Source organism: Bidens hawaiensis, unplaced genomic scaffold (assembly GCF_021521415.1).
Source record: "Bidens hawaiensis isolate Kalapana, Puna unplaced genomic scaffold, B.hawaiensis_p1.1 tig00018749_1, whole genome shotgun sequence".
In the NCBI taxonomy this organism is placed as follows: Eukaryota; Viridiplantae; Streptophyta; class Magnoliopsida; order Asterales; family Asteraceae; genus Bidens; species Bidens hawaiensis.
Window position 1 is genome coordinate 288732 of NW_027492842.1, and position 22181 is coordinate 310912.

General features: G+C 32.8%; 2 protein-coding genes across 2 annotated transcripts; one reads left to right on the forward strand and one right to left on the reverse strand.

Moving 5' to 3' along the window:
* The first annotated feature begins 3250 nt into the window (after positions 1-3250).
* LOC143556879 (putative anion transporter 6, chloroplastic) lies at positions 3251-9501 on the forward strand. Its single transcript, XM_077046095.1, has 15 exons — positions 3251-3616; positions 6052-6197; positions 6279-6378; positions 6472-6524; positions 6638-6712; positions 6842-6922; positions 7005-7066; positions 7357-7424; positions 7502-7614; positions 7709-7745; positions 7821-7916; positions 8261-8402; positions 8489-8541; positions 9095-9181; positions 9263-9501. The coding sequence occupies exons 1-15, from the start codon at positions 3251-3253 to the stop codon at positions 9362-9364; spliced, it is 1581 nt and encodes a 526-aa protein (XP_076902210.1). The 3' UTR covers positions 9365-9501.
* Positions 9502-10649: 1148 nt separating this feature from the next.
* Positions 10650-15200, reverse strand: LOC143556880 (heparanase-like protein 3). The gene is made up of 9 exons (XM_077046096.1): positions 14967-15200; positions 14532-14568; positions 13568-13751; positions 13333-13478; positions 12388-12618; positions 11930-12119; positions 11731-11856; positions 11547-11646; positions 10650-11041 (listed from the first exon to the last, which is right to left on the reverse strand). The coding sequence occupies exons 1-9, from the start codon at positions 15198-15200 to the stop codon at positions 10658-10660; spliced, it is 1632 nt and encodes a 543-aa protein (XP_076902211.1). The 3' UTR covers positions 10650-10657.
* Positions 15201-22181: the final 6981 nt, after the last annotated feature.

Sequence of the window (22181 nt, forward strand, 5' to 3'; positions counted from 1 at the left end):
TATAGTATATCCTTGTTAATTATATATAATTATATTTTTTCAACATTCGAATTAACAGTTAACACACACAAAAACACACATTATATTCAAGTATTCTACTCTTATTAATGTCATGCATGCATGGTACGTTTTTATATCCTTGAATATGATGGTTATGAAACCGTTATTTAACTACCTATGTGTCGGATACCTAAACACTTAATTATCTGGCTATGCTATTTTGACTTTACATTTGACTCCTTAATCTGGTAACATAACATGGTTTTTATCTTGATTAAACCAAATCCAACAATTGGCACAAGAGGTTGCTTAGATGTTCGGTGTTCTTATGATTTATTTATGTTAATGATTTGTTTTTATTGTTTTTTCATTTAAGGTGACCGTGACAAACGTTATTAAAGAAAACCAAAAGCGGTCGTGCTAACCGTGCAGTGCCCACAGAGGATGATGGTTATTAGTATGAAGTGGTTCCTGATAATTCATGATTTACCATTCATTTTCAAGTTATGTTTGTTCATGATTTGTTGTTGTGGTTTGGCCGCTTGTCATTTTGTTATTGCTTAAGAAAGAGACCAGAGAGTGCTTATGTTTTTTTTTTATGAAGTAATGTAAAGAAGAGTGTAAAAGTGTAAAGTGTTTTAATATATATTGTGTTTTTAGTTATTATAACGAGCGGGAATCGTCCATAGCGTTGTGACGGATCTATTGTAAATAAGGAGTGCTTATACAAATAACTAAATAAGCACACCACTCATGCCTTTACACATCGAAACGTAGAAAAAAAAACATGTGATTTAGAATTTTGTAAACCCACGACCCATGGAAAACTTATCATAAATTTCGGTTAAGTTCCTCCACTTAGGAGCTCTTGGGTTTGACACCTACAAGTCCTAACCCAGAGGTTTAAACTTTAAACCTCACTCTTTCAACCTTCATTAGCTTTTTGCTTTTTTACTTTTATTTTTTGCTTTTCTTTTATTTTAACCATTTTAATTTTTAGTTTTAACCTTAAAATTTTAGATTTAACTAACAAAAATATATCTTATTAAGATATGAGATTTATCATATCATCCAGCAGTTTCTACTTATTAGAACTTTATTAACCCTGAACATAAAACAAACCAAATTAGAAATTTGACTTCAAGCAAATCAACTATTATTTAACTGAAATGTTGTTCAAAGAATTAATGATAGAACAAAAAATTGTAAACCAACCCAACACGGATAATCTATAAACCAAGTAGATAGATAACCGAACATCAAAATGCAGTGACCCATTGACAAAACATGTGTTCGACTGTCGGCAACTGCATCCCTAAGATATATGCGCCATTACAACCTTAAGAGACGTCTCATCAGTTCCCAATGGCACGATAGAAACAATTAACGATTGTTGTAACTCTTAATGAAATTATTGATATTTACATGCTTTAGGGGTCTATGGAGATCTACAATAAGGTTATTTGGCAAGCATGATGCATCCCATCATAGTGAATAGTGTAAAGTTTATATGATTTTGTAAAACTTTAAAATGTAATAAACCGTTTATTTAACTACTATTTTAGAAGTCATCTATTGTGTAAATAACTAGGATAATTACAAGGATGGTTAAAAAAATGTTACAAAAAAGTTAAATTTAATAATATACGTAAAAACATACCTTATGGATTCATAAGATATAAATAATAGTAAATAAAATTTTATAATTCATAAATATCTAAAAATCTCATTTAATACAACATTTAAAGTTATATTTGTAATTTTGTTAGTAATTTTATAAAGGTAATGGTATTAATTTGGCATCCCAGTTAGCTATTCTAATTGAATAACACACAGAAGAATTATTTTGTTTTAATAGTACAGGTAGAGGTAGATGTTTAAACCCAATAAGTTGAATGCATGAGTTTCAGGGAGTGACAAAGTTCGTAAAAAACGGTTACTAATCGGTTTATGAATCGAATTACCCAAACCGATTCCAACCTTCTATTATGGAGTGGCCCCTAATCGGTTTTTAACAAACTGATTCCTTTATAGGTTCGGGTTTGGGTTTGGAACCTGTATCAATTCAAAAGTCATATTTGACGTTCACTTCTAGACCAAATCATCAATTTATGAATAGAGTGTATCAAGTCTCAGTCTACGAAAAAATAGCCCTTATATATAACTTTTTCATTGCAGATTGACAATATGTATGATAACAACAAACAAAACATAATTGTAAACGAAACAATACAAACAAACAGGTTATTGGGCTCTCATAGTTTGTTATTAGCTAGCCCAAACCTAATGAATATATGAATGTTTGTTGTGGGCTTAAAAAATTGTGTATCCAATTATTACCACTCGGCCACATTGGTGCGCAGAGGTGTAGTGGTGTACAAAACTGGTTTTAAAGCCAAACCGAACCGGTTTGGTCAACGAATGGTGAAAACCGGTTTGACTCAAATCGATTAGGTTTATAAACCGGTTTAGAAGCAAGATAGACCGGCCTGGTCACGTCCGTTCAGTCCGGTTTTAAAACCGGTTTTCTTTAAACTAGTTGGTTCGGTTTTAAAACCGGTTTGGTAAATCTTAAGGGAACCGATCCTGAAATTGGCGGCCTGGGTCGGTTTAGGAACCGGTTTGGGTGAACCGGTTTTTGTACACCTCTAGGTGCACGAACCAGCTATTTTAAGAAACCGTTACCGGGTATAGTCAACAAATATCAAAACCACGTCGGATAGGAACCGGTTTTGGGTATAGTCGGGTATTTTGCCAGGTTTTCCATGTAGGTCAAAACCCAACCTTCCCCGAAAAAAGCTTGCTAAATACCCGGAACCGGTTCCTATCCAACTCAGTTTTGACATTTGTTGACCATACCTGGTTCCTGTTCCTGAAAATACTATATCAGGTCGTACCCACCGGTCGGATACGGGTAAGAAATTGGTTTCGGGTCGAGTATGTTGTGTCTGGTCTGAAATTTTGTGCATATCTGCTATGCCATATTGTCCTAAAGAAAAACGGTCACAAAAAATTGAGATGCACAACATAGCCGGTTCCGGACCCGACCCGACCCGGTGTACACTTTGCATGACTACATAACACTCCAATCAAATCCGAGCCGCAAACCAAGTCCCCCGTGGCGCCATTTGGTCCTCTTAATAACTTAATTAATGTTCATCATTTGCTCTTCTTCTTCTTCTTCCTCACAAACTCAAACACAAACACTCTGCTCTGATCACTTCAAATTTCGCCATTTACATCACCAAAAATGGCGAAATTAGTAACCTTTACAACAGACACAAGCCCATCGTGTCTTACCCACCACAAATTAACGCACCCATTCAACAATCGGTTCTTGAAACCCACATCATCATCACCGATTTTACCAAATTCAGCCGTTAATTCAGCAATTAAAAGGTCAAAGATTCATTGTAGCATCAAGGAGAAGGAGAATGTGGCGGAAAGCAAGAGAATTGGTCCGATTGTATCTGGGTTAAGAGTGGACGATGATGATGATGAGAAGTTAGGGTTTGAGAAATTGGGATTTGGGGGTTTGAATTGGAAGAGTGTGCCGCAAAGATATAAGCTTATTGGGACTACTTCACTTGCTTTTGTTATTTGTAATATGGATAAGGTATTGTTGTTGTTGTTGTTGTTGTTATTATTATTATTATTGTTGTTATAAAGTTTGTTTTTTTATTGCTATTATGTTGCTTTGAGTTTAGTTTTTGAGTGATTAGTGGAAGTGTTGAAGCTTTTGTAGGTAAACTTGAGTAAGTTAGTATATTGTAGTAGAGGTGGGCAAATAAATTGGTTAACTGAACTGAAACCAAATCGGTTTAGTATATTATAGAGTTTTTTTTTTTTTTTTGTGTGTGTGTGTGTTCTTTTGAGTTTAGTTTTTGGGTGATTATTTGGATTAATAGAAGTAAATTGCCCGTTTACGGAAACTTTTTTTTGGATTCTAGTATTTGGTATTTTAAAGTTCTTGTTTTTACCCTTTTGATAATCTTGATTGACGTGTTCTCCGGGTTTCAGGTTTTTCAGGTTGGGTGGTTCAGGTTTAGACGTAAAAATATGTTTTTTTCTGTAACATGAAGGTAAAGGTAGTTTTTTTTTTTTTTTTTTTGTGTGTGTGTGTGTGTTCTTTGGAGTTTAGTTTTTGAGTAGTTAGTGGAAGTCTTATTGGCATAAGAAATATAAATTAGGGTTTGAAAATCATATTCATTGCACTATATTACCAGTTTACTGTTGGAAGAAATTAGTTAAAATCAATTCCCCCCCCCCCCCCCCCCGGTCTAAAAAAAATAAATAAAGAAGCAAACCCACACTGGACTATGTGTGTGTGTTTGAGCGGTGCCCGAATACTGATCCCGACCCGAAATTACCTAACATGTTTAAGCTTCTAACTAGAACATGAGATCTCATTTGGGTTGAAATCCACAAATTCGGGCAGACCAGATAACCCAAGCTAGAAGTTATGTAAAAAAATCTTGTCCGATGTTCTATAGTGCATGCTAATCAGTTGATAATCCTGTCTGATGCATGCTATATTGCTGTCATGCTTTATATTGAGGAGTTTATAGCCATGTCTTGCATGTTTAATTATTTAGTTTTACATGTTTTTGATTCATGTTTGTTTACTTAGTTTTACATGTAGTTTATTCAGTTGAAGATATTTAATGAGATTTTATATGTTTATTGTATTGGATTAGTTTTGTCCTAATTGTGAGATTCAGTTCGTGTTATTAGTTATCGAACTCAATACAAATAGTTATTATTTGAGCTGTATATGTTTAGTGTGATCAAATGTACACAAACAATTTAAGTTGTATATATGTTTAGTTTTGATGATGGGGAACACTAAATTACAAATCATGTTAAGTTTTTAAGATAGAAGGTTAATAAGATGGATTGATCTTGTTAAAGAAGCCCGCAACCCGACCCAAATTTACTCGTGCTACTCAACCTGAAACCCGAACAACCCGATCTTATTTGGGTTATTCTTGTGTCAATTTTCTTTGAGCTCAAACCCGAATAACCCAAAACTCGAGAAAATTACCCGAAGAATACCCCTAGTCTCAAGTCTGGAGTCCAGACTCCAGACGAAGGGTATGGGTATTCTTCAGGTAATTTTCTCAGGTTTCGGGTCATTCGGGTTTGAGCTCAAAAGAAATTGCTGAAGAACCGACCCAAATAAGATCAGTTTTTCAAGTTTCAGGTTGAACAGGTCGGGTTAAACAAGTTTTTTTTTTTTTTTATTTATTCATCTTTAACAAGATCAATTCTATCCTATTCACCTTTGATCTGAAAACTTAATATGACCTCAAGTTCAGTGTTCTCCATCATCAAAACTAAACATATACAGCTCAAATCACAAAAAATTGTACCGAGTTTGATAACTACAAGCCTTAAATAACATGAACCGAATCTCATAATTAGTGCAAAACTAATCCAATACAACAAAACCTTATCAAATATCTTCATATGAAACAAAAGCATGTAAAACTAAGTAATCAAACGTGTAATAGGTTACTATAAACTTATTATTATAGAACATGATAGCAATGTATCTTGCGTCGAAAGGGATTATCAACTAATTAGCATGCAAAATAGAACATCGAACGGGATTTTTTTTATATAACTTCAACTTCGGGTTGTTCGGGTCTACTTGAATTTAGGGTATTCAGCCCAAATGTTTAATCTTAGGTTCGGGTTAGAAGTTTAAACGGGCTAGGTATTTTAGGGTTGGGTTTGGCATTCCGGTATGGTTAAAAACACACCCCTAGTCAAGACACCATTGACGTGTGATACGACCAGAAAGTGGTCGTCGTAGGGGGGATTGAAAAATTGACGAAGAAATGACTGATACGGCGACTGACAAAGTCAAAGGGCCCGTATGACTATATTTCACCTTATCATACGGTCATGTGCGTATGATGTGACAGGCTTCGGTGTGCAAACATGATTTGGCATCATACAACTCGTATGATGTGGCAGACACGCTGATGTACACTTTTGGGGGATGGTATTTGTATAGCATCAAATGAAATATTGAATCTTTTGTAGGTAAACTTGAGTATTGCAATCATTCCAATGTCACATCAATTCGGATGGAGTTCATCGGTAGCAGGATTAGTCCAGTCATCATTCTTTTGGGGATACGCGTTGAGTCAGTTGCCAGGTGGCTGGCTCTCAAAAATATTCGGTGGGAGGTTAGTATGTTAAAAGAAATAGTCTTATATAGTTCAATGTTTTTCTTGCACAATTATTATGCATAATAATATCATTTGCAGAGAAATTCTTCAGTTTGGTGTTCTGGCATGGTCGCTTGCCACAGCACTCGTTCCTCTAGTTGCTGGTTTTATGCCGGGACTTGTTTTTTCGAGAGTTCTTGTATGTTTTTCTTTCTTTCATACTCTTAGTCTGTTTTCTTTTTTAATTTGTGTTTTTTATTTTAAATTAATATTCTTTTTATCCCGCACTCAGGTTGGAATTGGTGAAGGAGTATCGCCTTCAGCTGCAACCGATCTGATTGCAAGGTATGTGATTAAAATATCCTTTTTATAGGCTGAGTAAACCTATATATACATAAGTTATAACTAAAAAATATGCGATTGCGGGTCCCATTTTCTTGATTGAACCATTTATGCAGGTTAATTCCTTTCGAAGAACGGTCACGGGCTGTCTCATTTGTATTTGGTGGTCTTAGTGTTGGGAGTGTGTTAGGGTATGTAATATGTTACATTATTATTTATAACAAGCTTATGCATTTGCTCAGCTTTAAGTTATATTAAATGCATTTATAATAGTTAAAACTTTTTTTTTTAATTCATGACTTATGTTTACAAACGTATAGGCTTCTTTTGGCTCCACCCTTGATTGAATCTTTCGGATGGGAATCTGTATTTTACATGTTTGGCATGTTTGGAATTGTGTGGTAAGATAATGTTGATTAAGTTATTTAGTTTTTCATGATAACGTGTTTCGAAGTTGATTAATGTATAACTTTCCATTTGAAGGTTTTTAGGATTTCAGTTTGTTTCAAAAGACCAACCTTTGACCAATTCTGCATCGTTGTCAAGTAAGAGCATCCGTTTGATAATTTATCATTAATCACGAATTGCAATGTCTCATTATTTCTAGAACAGATTTAAGTTTGAAAAATTCTTTGATTTTGTTAAAAGGGTATTTTTGTAAATTTTCAACTCAAATATTCGTATTCTCATGAATCACGAACATAAATGTTCATATTCTCATTAATTGAATCTATGGCGTTGATTTGGGTGTGAAAGATTATTTGATTTTGTTAAAAGGGTATATTTGTAATTTTCCAACTCAAATATTTTGTTTCTGGTCTCGTTTGAATTACAGGGTCCTGGTCAAATGCTGAGCCGAAATCATGGGAAACTTCTATGGAGGAACTCGGTGGCTCCCTAAACGTATAAAACATTATTTCATCATTTTAAGGTCAACTTGGAAAATATGCGTATTATATTGATGTATTTTTCACGTATAGGTACCATGGAAATCTTTTTTTCAAAGTAAAGCCGTATGGGCGATGATATATGCTCATTTTTGTGGAAGTTGGGGTCATTATTGTTGTTTATCTTGGCTTCCAACTTATTTCAGGTAAGAATAATTATAACTAACTAAATGCTTCTATCAGTATTTACTATTTGGTATATATAACTAATATAAAGCTTCCAACGTTTTTGATATGCAGCGAGGAACTTAACCTGAATTTAACAGAAGCTGCATGGGTATTTTCTAAATCATATTTTCATTTTTATGTTTTGGGGGCATTTTGGTCTTTTATGTGTATTTCTATATTGCAGGTTTCTGTTCTTCCTCCACTAGGCTCGGTTGTTGTTACCAGCTTCGCGTCACAGTTTGCTGACAACTTAATCTCTAATGGAGTCGAAACAACCGTGGTATTTTTTATTTACTTTTTAAACAGAAAATACTCGCACATGTAGAGTTGGCGATGTTGACCAATTTACTTTGGTCAATTTGGGTTTCTTTTATCTTTTAACGAGTCAAATGGATAAAATGAAGACAGGTGATCATTTTTCAAAATACTTTTTGACACACTAATTATCAGTTTTATAATAATAGACTCAAGTGTTTTGGTTAAACTGACCCAACATTACTTAATTCCACCAAAAAAAAAAAAAATCTTGTTTTGACTCGTTTCCCAACCCACCTGACCCACGGATCCACATAAAAAACGGCATCGGATATTACATAATTTGACTTTTTTACACGTGTCATGCAGGTGCGTAAGATATGTCAAACAATTGCGTTTTTGTCACCTGCAACTTGTATGATTTTATCATCTGTTGACTTGGGGTTGCCCCCGTGGGAAGTTGTCACTATCCTTACGGGTGGTATAGCGTTATCAAGTTTTGCATTATCAGGTGCTGAAATAAATATACTTTTAGTATTTTGTTGCGGTTTTTATGTCTAGAGACTTGATGTCTGTTTATTGTTTGGTTGGTTGCAGGACTTTATTGTACTCACCAAGATATTTCACCTGAATATGCTAGTATACTTTTGGTATGTTAGTTATTTTTGTTATATAAAAGATACTTCAAATGTTTTACATACTTCAAAATAATTTAAATAAAAGAATATATTTTTGTTATGCAATCATATTTTAATACTTAATTGTTTATTTAAAAAAAAAAGACTAGAAATATTGGGTTTTTTTTTTTTTGCATATATGCAAGAAATTTAGTTTGGTTTTAATTAAAAGCAAAGCTATTGTTTAAACGGGTCATGCTCGCAGGTTTGTGGGTCCAACACGACACGAACCCATACACGATATGGACCCGAAAATCATGTTTGGCTAAACGGTTTGTCAACTTGTGAACCTGCCGATTTGACACAAAAATGACCGTTTAGCTAAACGGGTTCGCAGGTTTGACCTAAATCTGGCCCGAACCGTTAATACTAAACCCGAGCCCGCAAATTTCATGTTAGGTTCGTGTCGTGTCACAAGTTCACATCCCTCCTTATAATGATCAAGTTCATTAAGTTTAAAACTAAAACGTCTTGACTTGACGTCAAATGACATAATTGACCCGCAAACTTTGACTTGTGTATTCAGGGCATTACCAATACTGTAGGGGCAGTTCCGGGAATTGTAGGTGTTGCTCTCACCGGATATCTTCTCGATTCAACGCATTCATGGAGTGTAAGTTTTATCAAACCTTACCAGATTCCCATTTCTTTAATTAAAAAATAATTTCAATAATGTTTTATTGTTATTGTGCAGATGTCACTCTTTGCACCATCAATTTTCTTCTACCTGACGGGTACGATTGTATGGTTAGCATTCGCGAGCAGTAAGCCTCAAAGTTTCAAGAAGGTAGATTAAAGGATGATGCTTTATTATTAACAGCCACTAACTTGGAATTTGATGGATTCCTTCAACAATTTTGCAGAGAAGGTGATCAACTTTCACTAACCAAAATATTGTATTTATGTGAAGCAATGTTGTAAAAGTCGTTAGGCGGTCCTAGGCGGTCGACTGGGGAGTTGCGAGTACTCGGGAGTAGTCGGGGATTACTCGGAAAATACCTAAGGAGTACTCGGCCGAGGCAGGGAGTACTCGATCTAGGCGGGGAGTAATCAGGGAGTACTCGGCCGCCTACTTGGGAGTTTTACGACATTGATGTGAAGCCATAGCAAAACAAAAAAAAAATTTAAAAATCATTTTAGAACCCTAGAATGTGTGTTTCTTGTATATTTCTTTTGCTCAAGAGATATATATTTATAATTTATAAATATTCATAATTTGTATATATTTATATTTATTTTGGCATATGAGTGCAAAAAAAAGGAGTTCTTGGTTTTGTTATTAAATTTTGTATAATTATTGTGTTTAGTATCATCACAAAACATGTTCCATTATAGTTATAAATGAGGTTTTATTTTTATAATAAATTTCAGTTGAGTTTTAACTCGTAAAACATATTTTACCCGTTTGACCCGTTTGACCCGTTACTCTCCTGAGTCTTGGAGAAAAGTTAGCCCAAATTAATTTATAAGTAAATTACACAGCATGTTCACGTGGTTTGCTCAAATTTCACCTTTCATCCATAGGTATTAGAATTTGATGGTCTCGTCACTCGTATTTGGACGAATGTCACGCTTTTCATTTCTAGCAAGGATAACCGTAAAAAAATTTCTTAGCGAGTATTAAATGACTATTATACTCTTTCATCCATAGGTATCAGAATTTGACGGTCTCGTCCCTTCTATTTGGACGAACGCCATGCTTTTCATTTCTAGCATGGATAACCGTAAAAAAATTGCTTAGCGAGTGTTAAATGACTATTATACTCTTTCATCCATATGTATCAGAATTTGACGATCTCGTCCCTTCTATTTGGACGAACGCCACGCTTTTCATTTCTAGCATGGATTACCGTAAAAAAAATTGTTTAGCGAGTGTTAAATGACTATTATATCCTCCTATTTAAAAAAATATGTTAAATGACTATTATATCCAACAAAGTCATAACCCAACAATCATAACCAATATCATATAAAAAAGATTCAAGAATCAGCCAAAAAGTGCATCATTTGAATACACCTATGAATCAATAATAAACGAAAATGAAACTGATTCTCAGTTCCATTCTATTATGAATATATGCTATACCATCTAATTGCTGCAAGCATACAATGTAAGATGTGGGATATGAGCAAACACAATAGAATAAGGTGCAACACTTATAACCTCCGAAGCATTCGCATACAACGGCTTCAATTGCGGTATCCCTCCATATGCATTAACCTTTAGTTCTTCACCATTAAGCATCATCACTTGGCTGTGTAAATCACCGTTTTTGGCAGTTAAATGGTATTCTTCTCGTACGTTTAGTCCACCAAACTTGCTATTGTGTGGCTTGTGGTGATGATGATGGCGGTGATGACGACGATGAATAGGGGAGTTGAGTGCGTTTAACATCCATGTGTTGTTTAGAGCTAAACTTACATCAACTGTAGTAGTGTTGTCTAGGTTGATAAGTAGTAGTGTTATTCCCTTCTGTGATACATGTTAGAAGCCTCGAATCAGACTAGGAAATGACTTTATTGCCCTTTATTTTCGGGTCATTTTAGATCTTTGGTGTCTTTAAAAGAATGTTGATGGTAATGGGCAAATGGGTAATTTGAATTAGAAAATGGGTTTAGATAAAAATGGTAACTTTGAAATGGTCGGGTCGGGTCGGCCCAAATAACACTTTTTTTTCATTTCTTAATTTTATAGAAAATATTGTACTAGACAAAATTTTAAATTCTGAATTATTAAAATAATAGTATATTTTTTAAAGAAAGTATGTTAGAGGTTTCGAGCTTTTAAAAACTCGTTTGGTCAACTTTCAAAATGTTTGACCCGTTCCAAATTTAGCTACTTATCAAATTTTTACTTGTTTAACTTGTTGGAGGTAAAATACAACCCAATGCAGCTGTCTCTTACCAACTTTTAACAAGTAGAATAAGCTTATTAACTAAAATACACCCTTATGAGTCAAAGCCAATAGTCAACTTACCGATTCTTTAGCACAATGTGCATAAGATCGAATTTTCTTGGTCCCAGTAAAATTTGCAGAAAGAACTTTTCTACCCATCAACCGATGCCAAAGAAGTGCACTGGTAGAAAGAACAAAAATCCCATCATATTTAATCTATAAAGTTGGTCAATTTACATTTTACAAAAAATAAAAAATAAAATACCTGTAATAATCTGGATTCGGCTCAAATGTTGTAGTGTTAAGCAAACCATAATTTCCTCCAATCAACGTTTGTCTGCAATATGTCTTCGTGTCATAAACAGATGACATCCCGAGCTGATCCAAGTACCTACACAACACCAAACTCCAATCACGTCTATCATTTCTGTAAAGGGTATTTTGGTCATTTCACACTCGCTTACCAAAAACTAAACACAAATGCATTGGTGACAAGATTATGTCCACTGTTGTAAGCACCACCAGCTTCACCAACCCAAGCAGAAGCAGAAGTTATAGAAGTCTTCAGAATGTTCTCGAGTTGTTTAAACGTATCAGCCTCCCCATCAAGATACGACGGGTCGAGTATCTTTTCAACAAGATGTTGATCAACTCCTGTTATAAAGTTATAAAGATTGTAACTTTATTAATTGAGTATATTAGAAATCAGATTATTTTGCTTAATTTGTACAAGGAATATAAAAAATTAAGTTATTTTGCTTAATTTGTAAAAAAGAATAAAAAAGATTGTAACTTTACAAGCTGCTAATTCTGGATATCACATTATTTTTGCTTTCTTTGTAAAAAGATTAAAAAGATTGTAACTTTACTAATTGGTTATACTGGAAATCAAGTTATTTTGCTTAATTTGTGAAAAGCATACCTGGGCCAAGATTGTATATGTGGTGTGTGATTACGTCTACGGTTTCGGGTGTTTTGGCTATGAACTCTTTGAACCACCTAGCATCAAAGAAACCGCCAGGTGCGATTATCAGCGGTTTGGGCTCGACACCCGAATAGATCTCTTCAACTATGTTTTTTAATGTCATTGTGTCAAATGCATACTGAGATGCTGTTACTCTTGTTCCAACTCCACTTCCACTTAGCTCATTCCCTACAATAATTTCGAAAGATTGAAATTAGACCCGACAGTTTGACCCGTTTAGTTGTGAATGGGCCGGGCAGATTATACGAGTCAGTTAAAAGAGAAAAACATCTTAAATGTAAACGGTTCGAAAGTTATCCAAAGCGTAATTTCGTCCTTTTTAACCTTTTTGCATCACAATACGTTTATTTTTATTAAAATTTCGACCATATAACATACTGTATTGGATACAACTCAGTTTGTGATAAAGCATATATTGAAACGCAAATAAAAATATAAGTATCGCAACGGAATTTTCGAATTTATATAAAGCATATATGTTAAAAGGTAATAATAAAATATACTTAAAATAAAATAAAAAGTTAAGTAGTCACATCATGAGGGCGTGATTGATAATTTGTAATGAGTGTGTAATGATAATTTTTAACCTGTAAATAGGATATAAAGTCCTAAAGGATCATTAACCTATTAAATGCTCTCCTTGTATTCTCCTATAGACATATGAATATTTATTTTCAGCTTAAATATGTGTAGGCATGTACAAGTTATAAAAAGTTCAAAGTTTTAGAGGTTAAAATTTTGAAATAATATAAGTTTATATCTACTGCATTATTTATTTAAATAAACCCGGACAAAAAGTGTATCGGGTCAACCTGACCCGACCCGTTTGCAACCAACTAAAATATTTCCAACACGTGACGAATGTTAAGCGAGTCAACTTACCGAGTTCCCATGCAAACATGGGGTAATTCTTTTTAACTGTGTACCGCATCAACGACTCAGCATTTTCAGAGTCCCAAGGTCCAACTGCCGAGCCATCACGTATTGCCTTGCCAGCAAGCGCATTTAAGCCGAAAATAATCTTAGCCCTGAATGCAAGTCATGATTTTTTTACAACCCATTAAAATCTTGTTAAATCTTTTTAATAAAAATATAAACTTTACTAAAGTAAGTTTACCCTGTCTCTTGAAAGAAAGTGTTTAGTTGATCCCATCTGGATAGTGGCAAACAGCCTTCAGTAAAACCAAACAACTCTGATGTGTTTTTTGAGAATGGAATACATGGTTTAGGATTATGTTCTGTTTGGTAAACAACTTTGTCTTGTAAAGTTCCACCTAATCTGATCTTTAATGTTGAAAATGCTGCATAAATGTTTAAAATTCAAATGAATCAGGTTAAGTAGTACCAAGATAGAATCTTTTTGACTTTGAAAGTCAAACTTGTAGTTGTTGAGTTTGTAATTGTTCATAAAGTAAAGACTCGCATTTTCAAAATTTCGACATCTATTTGATTATTTATCGAGAATTGGTAATGTAGGTATCGATCTATGTATACATATTTGAATTGTAAACCTAAGTAATGTGTTTGATGTTTATGGTCAAATGATAAACTTTTGACTTTGACAGTCAAACTTGTAGTTGCCAAGTTTGTAATTGTTCATAAAGACTCAGATTTTCAATAGGGATTTGGTGTGTGCATGAAACCGAAACACCAATCCGAGGCTGAAAAACCAAACCAAAATAACCGAATTGAAACACTAAAACGGCGGTTTGGTTTTATGCTTTTGTAAAAACCGAACCGCACTGAATTTTTAGTTTATCATTTTGATTTTTAACTTTGAGTTATATATAAAAATTTAATAAATTGTGTTACCCAAATATGTTAGCTCATTTGTATAATAATGAAATAGTTATTAATTAATAAATAGATTTAGGCCCAAATTCATTTTGGGCCAATTTTTTTAACCAAAACCAAAAAAAGCGAAACGAAAGGTTATCAAATACTCAAAAACCAAAATTTTGGATTTAGCCCAAAGCCGAGCCAAAACGACCCATGCACGCCCCTAAGTTTCAACGTCAATTCGAGTTTCAATCAAGAAAAGTGACTATAAACGAATGAGAAATTTGGTATTTTGTTCTTACCTTTGATGGCATTCTTAAAAATTATATTGTCAAGATCCTGCATAAAATAAAAACAATTTGTCAAATTAATAAACAAATACAAAAAACAATTTGTTTTTATCTTTTCTTTTCAAATAAAGCATTGTTCTTGAGGAAATACTAATGTTGCATACCAATGGCAGCAATACAAAATCCATTAAAATTTTCTTTTTTTAACTTGTAGATTCATTTATAACTTATAATATCATCAATCACACACACTACACACCTCCAAAAACACACACACAAATTCTAAACAAATAAAGCATTGTTCTTGAGAAAAAACTAATGTTGTATAACAAATTAACAATGGCAGCAATTTAAAATCCTTAAAAAAAACTTGTAAATTTATTTATAATACCATCAATCACACACACTACACACCTCAAACAACACACACAAATTCAAAACACATACCACATTAAGAAGAGAAGCATGACCCCAACTACAAGTCCCATAGTCACACTTTTCAGGTGGCCACCAATCCATAGTAGCACAAATAAACTCATTATCAGTTTTAGCGATTGCATTTTTCCCATTAATAAAAACCAACCCTTGAACAACATCATTTCTTGAATCCACAAGATTGAAGCTAAAAGTGAACAAAACAACCCAAACAAAAAGACCCATTTGCAGAAAAAAAGAACCCATGAAGAAAAATGTGAGCTTTATGATAATATGAAGATCAAGAATGATATATATGGGTTCTTGTATCTATCTGTCAGAGGAAAAAGATGCAGGCTTTGGGTGTTTTTTGGTTGTAAAAGTGGAAAAAGAGGGAAAAGGTTTGGTTTTTATGTAAATATTTGAAGTGGGAAACCAGTCAAAACATGTTTTGGGTTTTGGTTTTTTGGGGTTTGAGGCAAATTTATTAGTTTTAATTAGGGGGATGGTGTGGGGGTGGGGTAGGGTGGGTGAGCTGTGTTTGTGTTTGTGCTTTGCTTTGGGAAAGTGGAAAAAGATTGCTCAACATATGAGCAAGAATTCAAGCAATGGAATGGTGGTGTCTGGTGAGTTTTGAGGGTTTTGTTAAAGTGTAAAAAAAAAAGAAAAAAAAATGTGTGTGTGGGTGGTGGTGGTGGTGGTGGTGGTGGTGGGGAGGGGGGGGGGTGGGTTATAGGTGAATTTTTTTTAGGGTATGAATTTTCCGGCACGTTCTGTTTTTTTGCTTAGTAATGTAAAGTTATCTGTTTTTATGCCGAAAATGTGTATACGTAGTGTAAATTTATCCATTTTTTCCCGAAAATTAGAGCACGCCCCCCTTCGTTTAGGAATGTTTTTTTTACGTATTTCTGTCTGGCTTTCTTGATGTTTTTCTCCAAGCTTCGTCACTAAAAGGTAGGTAGGCGTAGGAGTGGTCCCGAGGATGAGGGGTGTTATGGTGCCTGAAATGGATGTGTTGAACTAAAGTGATATCCTTAAGATAAGTATTAATAATCTTGCAAGTGGAGCCATTATTATTATTATTATTATTATTATTATTACTACTACTATTTTCAAACGACCAACAAAAATGAGTTAAATAGATATTTTATACAGAGTGATCAGATGGCAAAAGATCATTGTTATCTGGCCTAACTAATCTGTACAGAGTTCTTAAGCGTCTCCAATTTATCTCCAGTTCCACTGGTGGTAAAACTCAGACACCCTCACGATCGAACTAAAAATCACAAAGATCTCAGTATTCCTTCATTGAGCCACCTATGTCCCTCCAAAATGTTATCGGTTAAGATTGAGCCTGAGTCTTTATTAAAAAATACTCAATCTTCCTACGACTACACCACATTAGAAATGATGAGCCATTATTTTTTGATATTTTAATTTTAATTGTACTATTTGAATTAAAATTTTAATTTATCTTTTGTTTAGTTTTTAGTTTAGAAAAGGAAAAGGTTTTTGCAATTGGAAATATTCGAGACAGCTTTAAAGAAAGAACATAATACCAAAGTGAGACTTTATTGAATTTTTAAAATGAAGTTAATGCATTATACATGAAAAAGATCAAAAAGATTAATCCTACATACAAGATCACGAAAGTATATTATTATTTATCATTTAAAACTTATTATTTTTTAGATTTAGAATCGAATTATTTAACAAATTTATACTTTATAAATATTTTTGTGGTGCAGTTAGATTGAATGTTTTTTTTTATTATTTTGTTGTTATTATTATTATTATTATTATTATTATTTAAAGTCACATGAAATTTAGGTTTTATATGAAAAAACATGTGAATTAGCATGTGAGTGTTAAAAGAGTGTAACACGTTTTTTATGGCTAGACTAACACATCATAAAAAATAATTACTATCATTATTAAATTGCTTTTATGGCTTGGCTTAACCCTCATAAATATTATTTTTCTTAATCCTAGGAGTTTATACTTTTATCATATGAAAAATGGCTTTTGATATGATATTTTTAAAATAAAATTTATATGTTTATAAAGTTGTTAAAATTATAATCTTTTGGGTCCCTTGTTTGGTGCTTCTTTTCAAACATAGGTGTAAATTATCAACTAACATTTCTTCAAAAATAATATTTATTGTTTGTTATCTTAAAACAAAAGGGATGGTTGGACTCCACCAATAAGGCAATAAACTAACAAATCCCATAAACCTAACCCATCTCCTACTGATTTGGATATATGATTTGAAGATTAGTATGGTTTAATACTTTATATTCAACTTTGTTAAATTAAAAAATATACATAATAATGTAGGACAATGATTTCAGGTTAGAATAAAAATGCTCCAAAAATACACACGCGCGCACAACACATATTTAGAGAAAGATTGAAACATAATCACAACGAAAAAATTCACTAGAATATTATACATTTTCTTTCATTTTTACATATAAACGGTTTATAAAACAAGGGGTATTATACGTCAATCTATTGTCTCTTTTTTGTAATACTCCTGTCCCTTTCTCGAAGACCTTAATTTCATCGCTCACATTTTTCTTTTTAGTCGACATCTCATATGTTGATTTGGAGCCATTATCTCCAATGGTCAATCCCTTTAAAACCTTGGTGTTTATTGAACCACATGATAGAGTTGTCACATTAATGATGCTCTTGAAACCATATTTTTAACTGTGATTACAACGTTTAATCTTCCTCTTACTATCGTCCCCTACCATGGCAACATGTCCTTGTGCTAGAACGCCGGTTGTTTTAAACCACCACTGCCATCATGTTTTTGCTTAAATAACATTTGTACATTTCTAATACGCATCTTCATACGGTGTTCTTGAACTTAGATGTAATATTTTATAATTCCATTTTCTTACATGCACATATAGTTATTGTTGTGTACACATAAAATAGGCAGCAAGAGAAATATAAATATGGCAGTTATCAACTACAAGAAGACCGATAACTTTTTGGTAACTCATCACGACTCTTTTAATATTATTAAGAATGAAAACCTCACATTACAACTACTCTACACCCTCTATTCATACCATATACTTGCATCAGTTATAATCTAATATTAGCATTATCTTTACTAACTAAATCAAATTAGATAATTCTAAACATTCAAAATACGTATTAACTAAAATAAAATAAGCTTCCACTTAACCCCCTCAACTTTTTACAAATTCGATTCAATATTAACTTTCAACATAACAAAGCGAGAGATGAAACTAGGACAGGTGACATGAAACATTTGGCTTTGATATGGGCTTTTATATAAAATCAAAACCACACACATTATAGAACAAGGATAACATATGTATTTTTCTTAATTACTATATAAAATAAATGTTTATTGGGGATGCACGTCCACGAGGCACAATAACCTAGTTAATTATAATAGAGGATGCAATGAAATCCTAGAAACTATAAATCGTGTATATAGTATATATATATATCACAGAACCTGATTTATTTATAATAAACCTTATCTATGTGTTCATATATAATTTTAGGTTCGTTTATCAATATCATTCTTCTTGTCGGTGGTTAATCATAATTCTTTTTGTTGAGACATGGATCACTTACCTAAGCATGTTTTGAGGAGGTCCACATTTGGTAAAGTAAGTTGATAATGGTAATGCCTATGAATAATAATAATAAATTTATTATTATTATTCATAGGCATTACCGTTATCAACTTTACCAAATTATCGATAAAGCAAACCCTTCAAATACATATTAGAGCCTTTATTACAATAAATTAGTTTATAGTTTATTGGTAGACACCACATGTGCATTGAAAACCGGGGATCTATCGATCAAACGAACTTTGATTGAACTTATTATAGATTTATCGTAGGTAGTGGGATTGTAAACATTTTGTCTTCCGAGCTTCTTAGTTTGTATTAATCATTAGAGTACTTACACATATTTGATGAACTTACAAGCAAAATCTTTGTCTAGTATATATAAAGCATAACCAAAAAAAATTTAATCATTCATATAACCTATATGTATTTCTATTAATTATATATTTTATTATTCTAAAGATTTCAACCACTTCAATACATACATAAGAGTAGTTATTACCATGCACAATAATTGTAATATTCATTTGCAATTAAACATATCACATGAAAGCTATAGGTTTGTGAATGCATATGTACTTCCTTTGCCTATTCAAGGAACTCACCATTTCATATCGTAATCAACACTCTTCTATTTTTCCACTTCTTGTTCTGTAATGCTATATTTTTTATATTAAAAAATTAAAAACAACTTTTTAAAAATATTAATGTGTTAATATCATATGATCTGTGATCTGTCTGTAAATCTTTTAAAAGATTTAGTCAACCGTTTGACTAATTAACTTATATAATAATAACAATTATTTATTTATTTTTTAATGGTAGCACTCTTCTCTTCTTTAGGGTGGTCACTCTAGCAAGGGACCAGAGTTGATTACTAAAGTTATCTGCAAGTAAAAATAGTAACAAGTTTTACATATCTCCATACTAGAGTAAATTTTGAAAGAATGTCATTGCAAAACTTTCGCCAACGGATCCGTTGGTAAAGATATCAACCGTTATCAACTGTCGGTAAATCTTTTTGTGAAAATAGGTTTTTACCAACGGATATACAATGATGTATTTTACCAATTAGTATTCAGCAACAAGTCACCGTTGGCCCTAAACTTTTTATTTCATTTGAGGTAGTTTTTGATTTGTTAGTAATTACGATGGGTATTGGGATCTTAAGCCTAGTGGTACCAAGGTGGTTAAGTAGGGATATTCCTTCTTAACATGTGAGAGTTCAAGTCCGTGGTTAATATAAAGATAGGGATTTAAGAACAGTATTAGATAGTGTATGAATTTGTTGTTATAAAAAAAGTTATTATGTTATTGTTAAATACTGAAAAAAGGACTTATGATCTTTAAAGTTTAAGCCTAGAAGAAACTGCTGAAATATTTGGTAAGAAAACCTATATTTTAAGAAAATACTAAATATAGAGTTTAAGGCTAAAGACTTGTTATATACTTCACCATTAATGTAAGTTAAGGCCATCTATAATCAACAACAAATTGACTTATAGATTGATAGTCTTTCACTTTCACAAAGGAAAATAAGCATATACAATCATCCGTTGTTCTAATAAACCGCTAACTCGCACTTATTATCTAATTAGTATAACTATTATCTAATTCGTATAATTGAGAAGTTTTGTGTCACAAAAGTTTTTTTTTAATATTTTATTAATTTAGTTTTATTTTTATGTAAATCATTTTGTCATTTAACCAATTCTTATAACTTGACATGTTAGTTGTTGAGTTGTTAGTGTCTGGAAATTTAGAAGGAGAGTGTACAAGTTCTAAGGCACATCTTTAGCAAGTTTTTCATAATTTATTTTGGGTTATGTGGAGACCTTTTTTTGAATATTTTTTTGATTTTTTTTATATTTATTTCATTTGTTTTTTTGAAATTAGGTTTACTTCTGATACCATAACGAGCCTATTTGATACATATAAAATTCGCGTCGATTCGTTACCGCAACGTCCGTGTTTTACCGACCACCTAAAAATCGTTTTACATTATGTTGTTTTCCGTATCATAAGCTATATGAGTGCGCTATTATACCATATTCACGTCGGATCTCCGCCTCAACGCATGTGTTTTTTTTTTTGTCCTGGCATGTTAATTTGATGTATCTAGGTATTGATGAATTATTATTTTTTTGTTTAGTTCCGGTTACGTAACCCTATACCGACCGAATTCACGTTGGCTTACTGCCGCAACGCGCATATAAATAGCCAAACACCGCTAGACCGACGCGCAACGCGCCGGGTAAGTCACCTAGTTAGTTATTAGCCTATTCTTTCTTTATGGCAAAACTCGAACTTTCATCATTCGAGTGGAAACACCGTTTTATATTTTGTTTGATACCACCAGGCTAGAAACCTCTGTTACAAATCATTTGTTATCGGTATTATCAATAATTAGTCTCACGTGGTATATTTAATAATACACTTATTTCATAATTGATTATCTTTGTCCTTCAAAACATAGTCAAGATTAACATTACATGTATTAAATGAGTCATTTCGGAGTGTTGGTGAGCCAAACTTGACACGGAGCTAAAAGACTGACACAAATCCAAACTCGACACGAACCAGAAAAGTGTGTTACACGACACGAGTTTGCATGGTTTGACACAAAAATCGACCCGTTTTACCTTAATATCATTTTGGTTATACTTTTTGTGCAGTAATAGTACTGCTAAATCATAATTTTACAGCTAAAACAACAAATACAAGATTACGTTAACAGTATAAAAATGCTGGCATTAAGTACCCAACCATTTTAAGTTGAGACATAAAAGAAATTTTAAAAGATAAGTATAAAATCAAATAATATAACCAAAGTAGTTATCAGGTCAAGCTGCATGACTCATTTAAGTAGATGTGTTTTGTGATCTCTTGAGCGCGTTTATAAAAAATAACTTGAAAGTTGTTAACATAAAAATATAAAATAAAAAGAAAATATCCTATGTTCAAAAGTCAAAGATGTACCAAACGATAATTGGTGACAAGGACAAGGACATGTCGATTTTGTTGCTGAAAACGTTAGGAGAGACAAAGTGGTCTCTTGAAGCAAAGGTTATGTTCATTTCACCGCCCAAACCTTTGTCTTGCTTTTTGTTTAATTTGGCCCACACTTAATATTTTTATTTTCTTTTATTATTCTTGTTCTATAAAATATGATACAAGTAATTATTTATTTATTTAGTTATATCAATCGGACAAATGTCCTAGATTACTATAATATCTTTGAATTAAATTAGTTTCGTGGTTAATACGTAAAAATACGGGTAAAGAATGAGAATACGTGTCGACTACTAGATAGTACTAACGACTACAACTAATGAGGTGGTGGGGTGGAGGGAGTGAGGGACTAGGGACGGTACAAGAGTGACAATTGCATATAAAGTTACCAGAGAAAATGTCGGATGCGCCGATTGAATTATTGTTTGTCGTATATATAAATATATAAAATTATCGATAAATCTGATAATTGTTTGCACTTATGTTTGTAAAATATATAAATATAAGGTATGTTATTATAAAGTGTGTTACATTTTATTTTATGATGTCTAAACATATTATCTACAACTTATGAAAGTCTATAATAACCATGGACATAGATAAAATA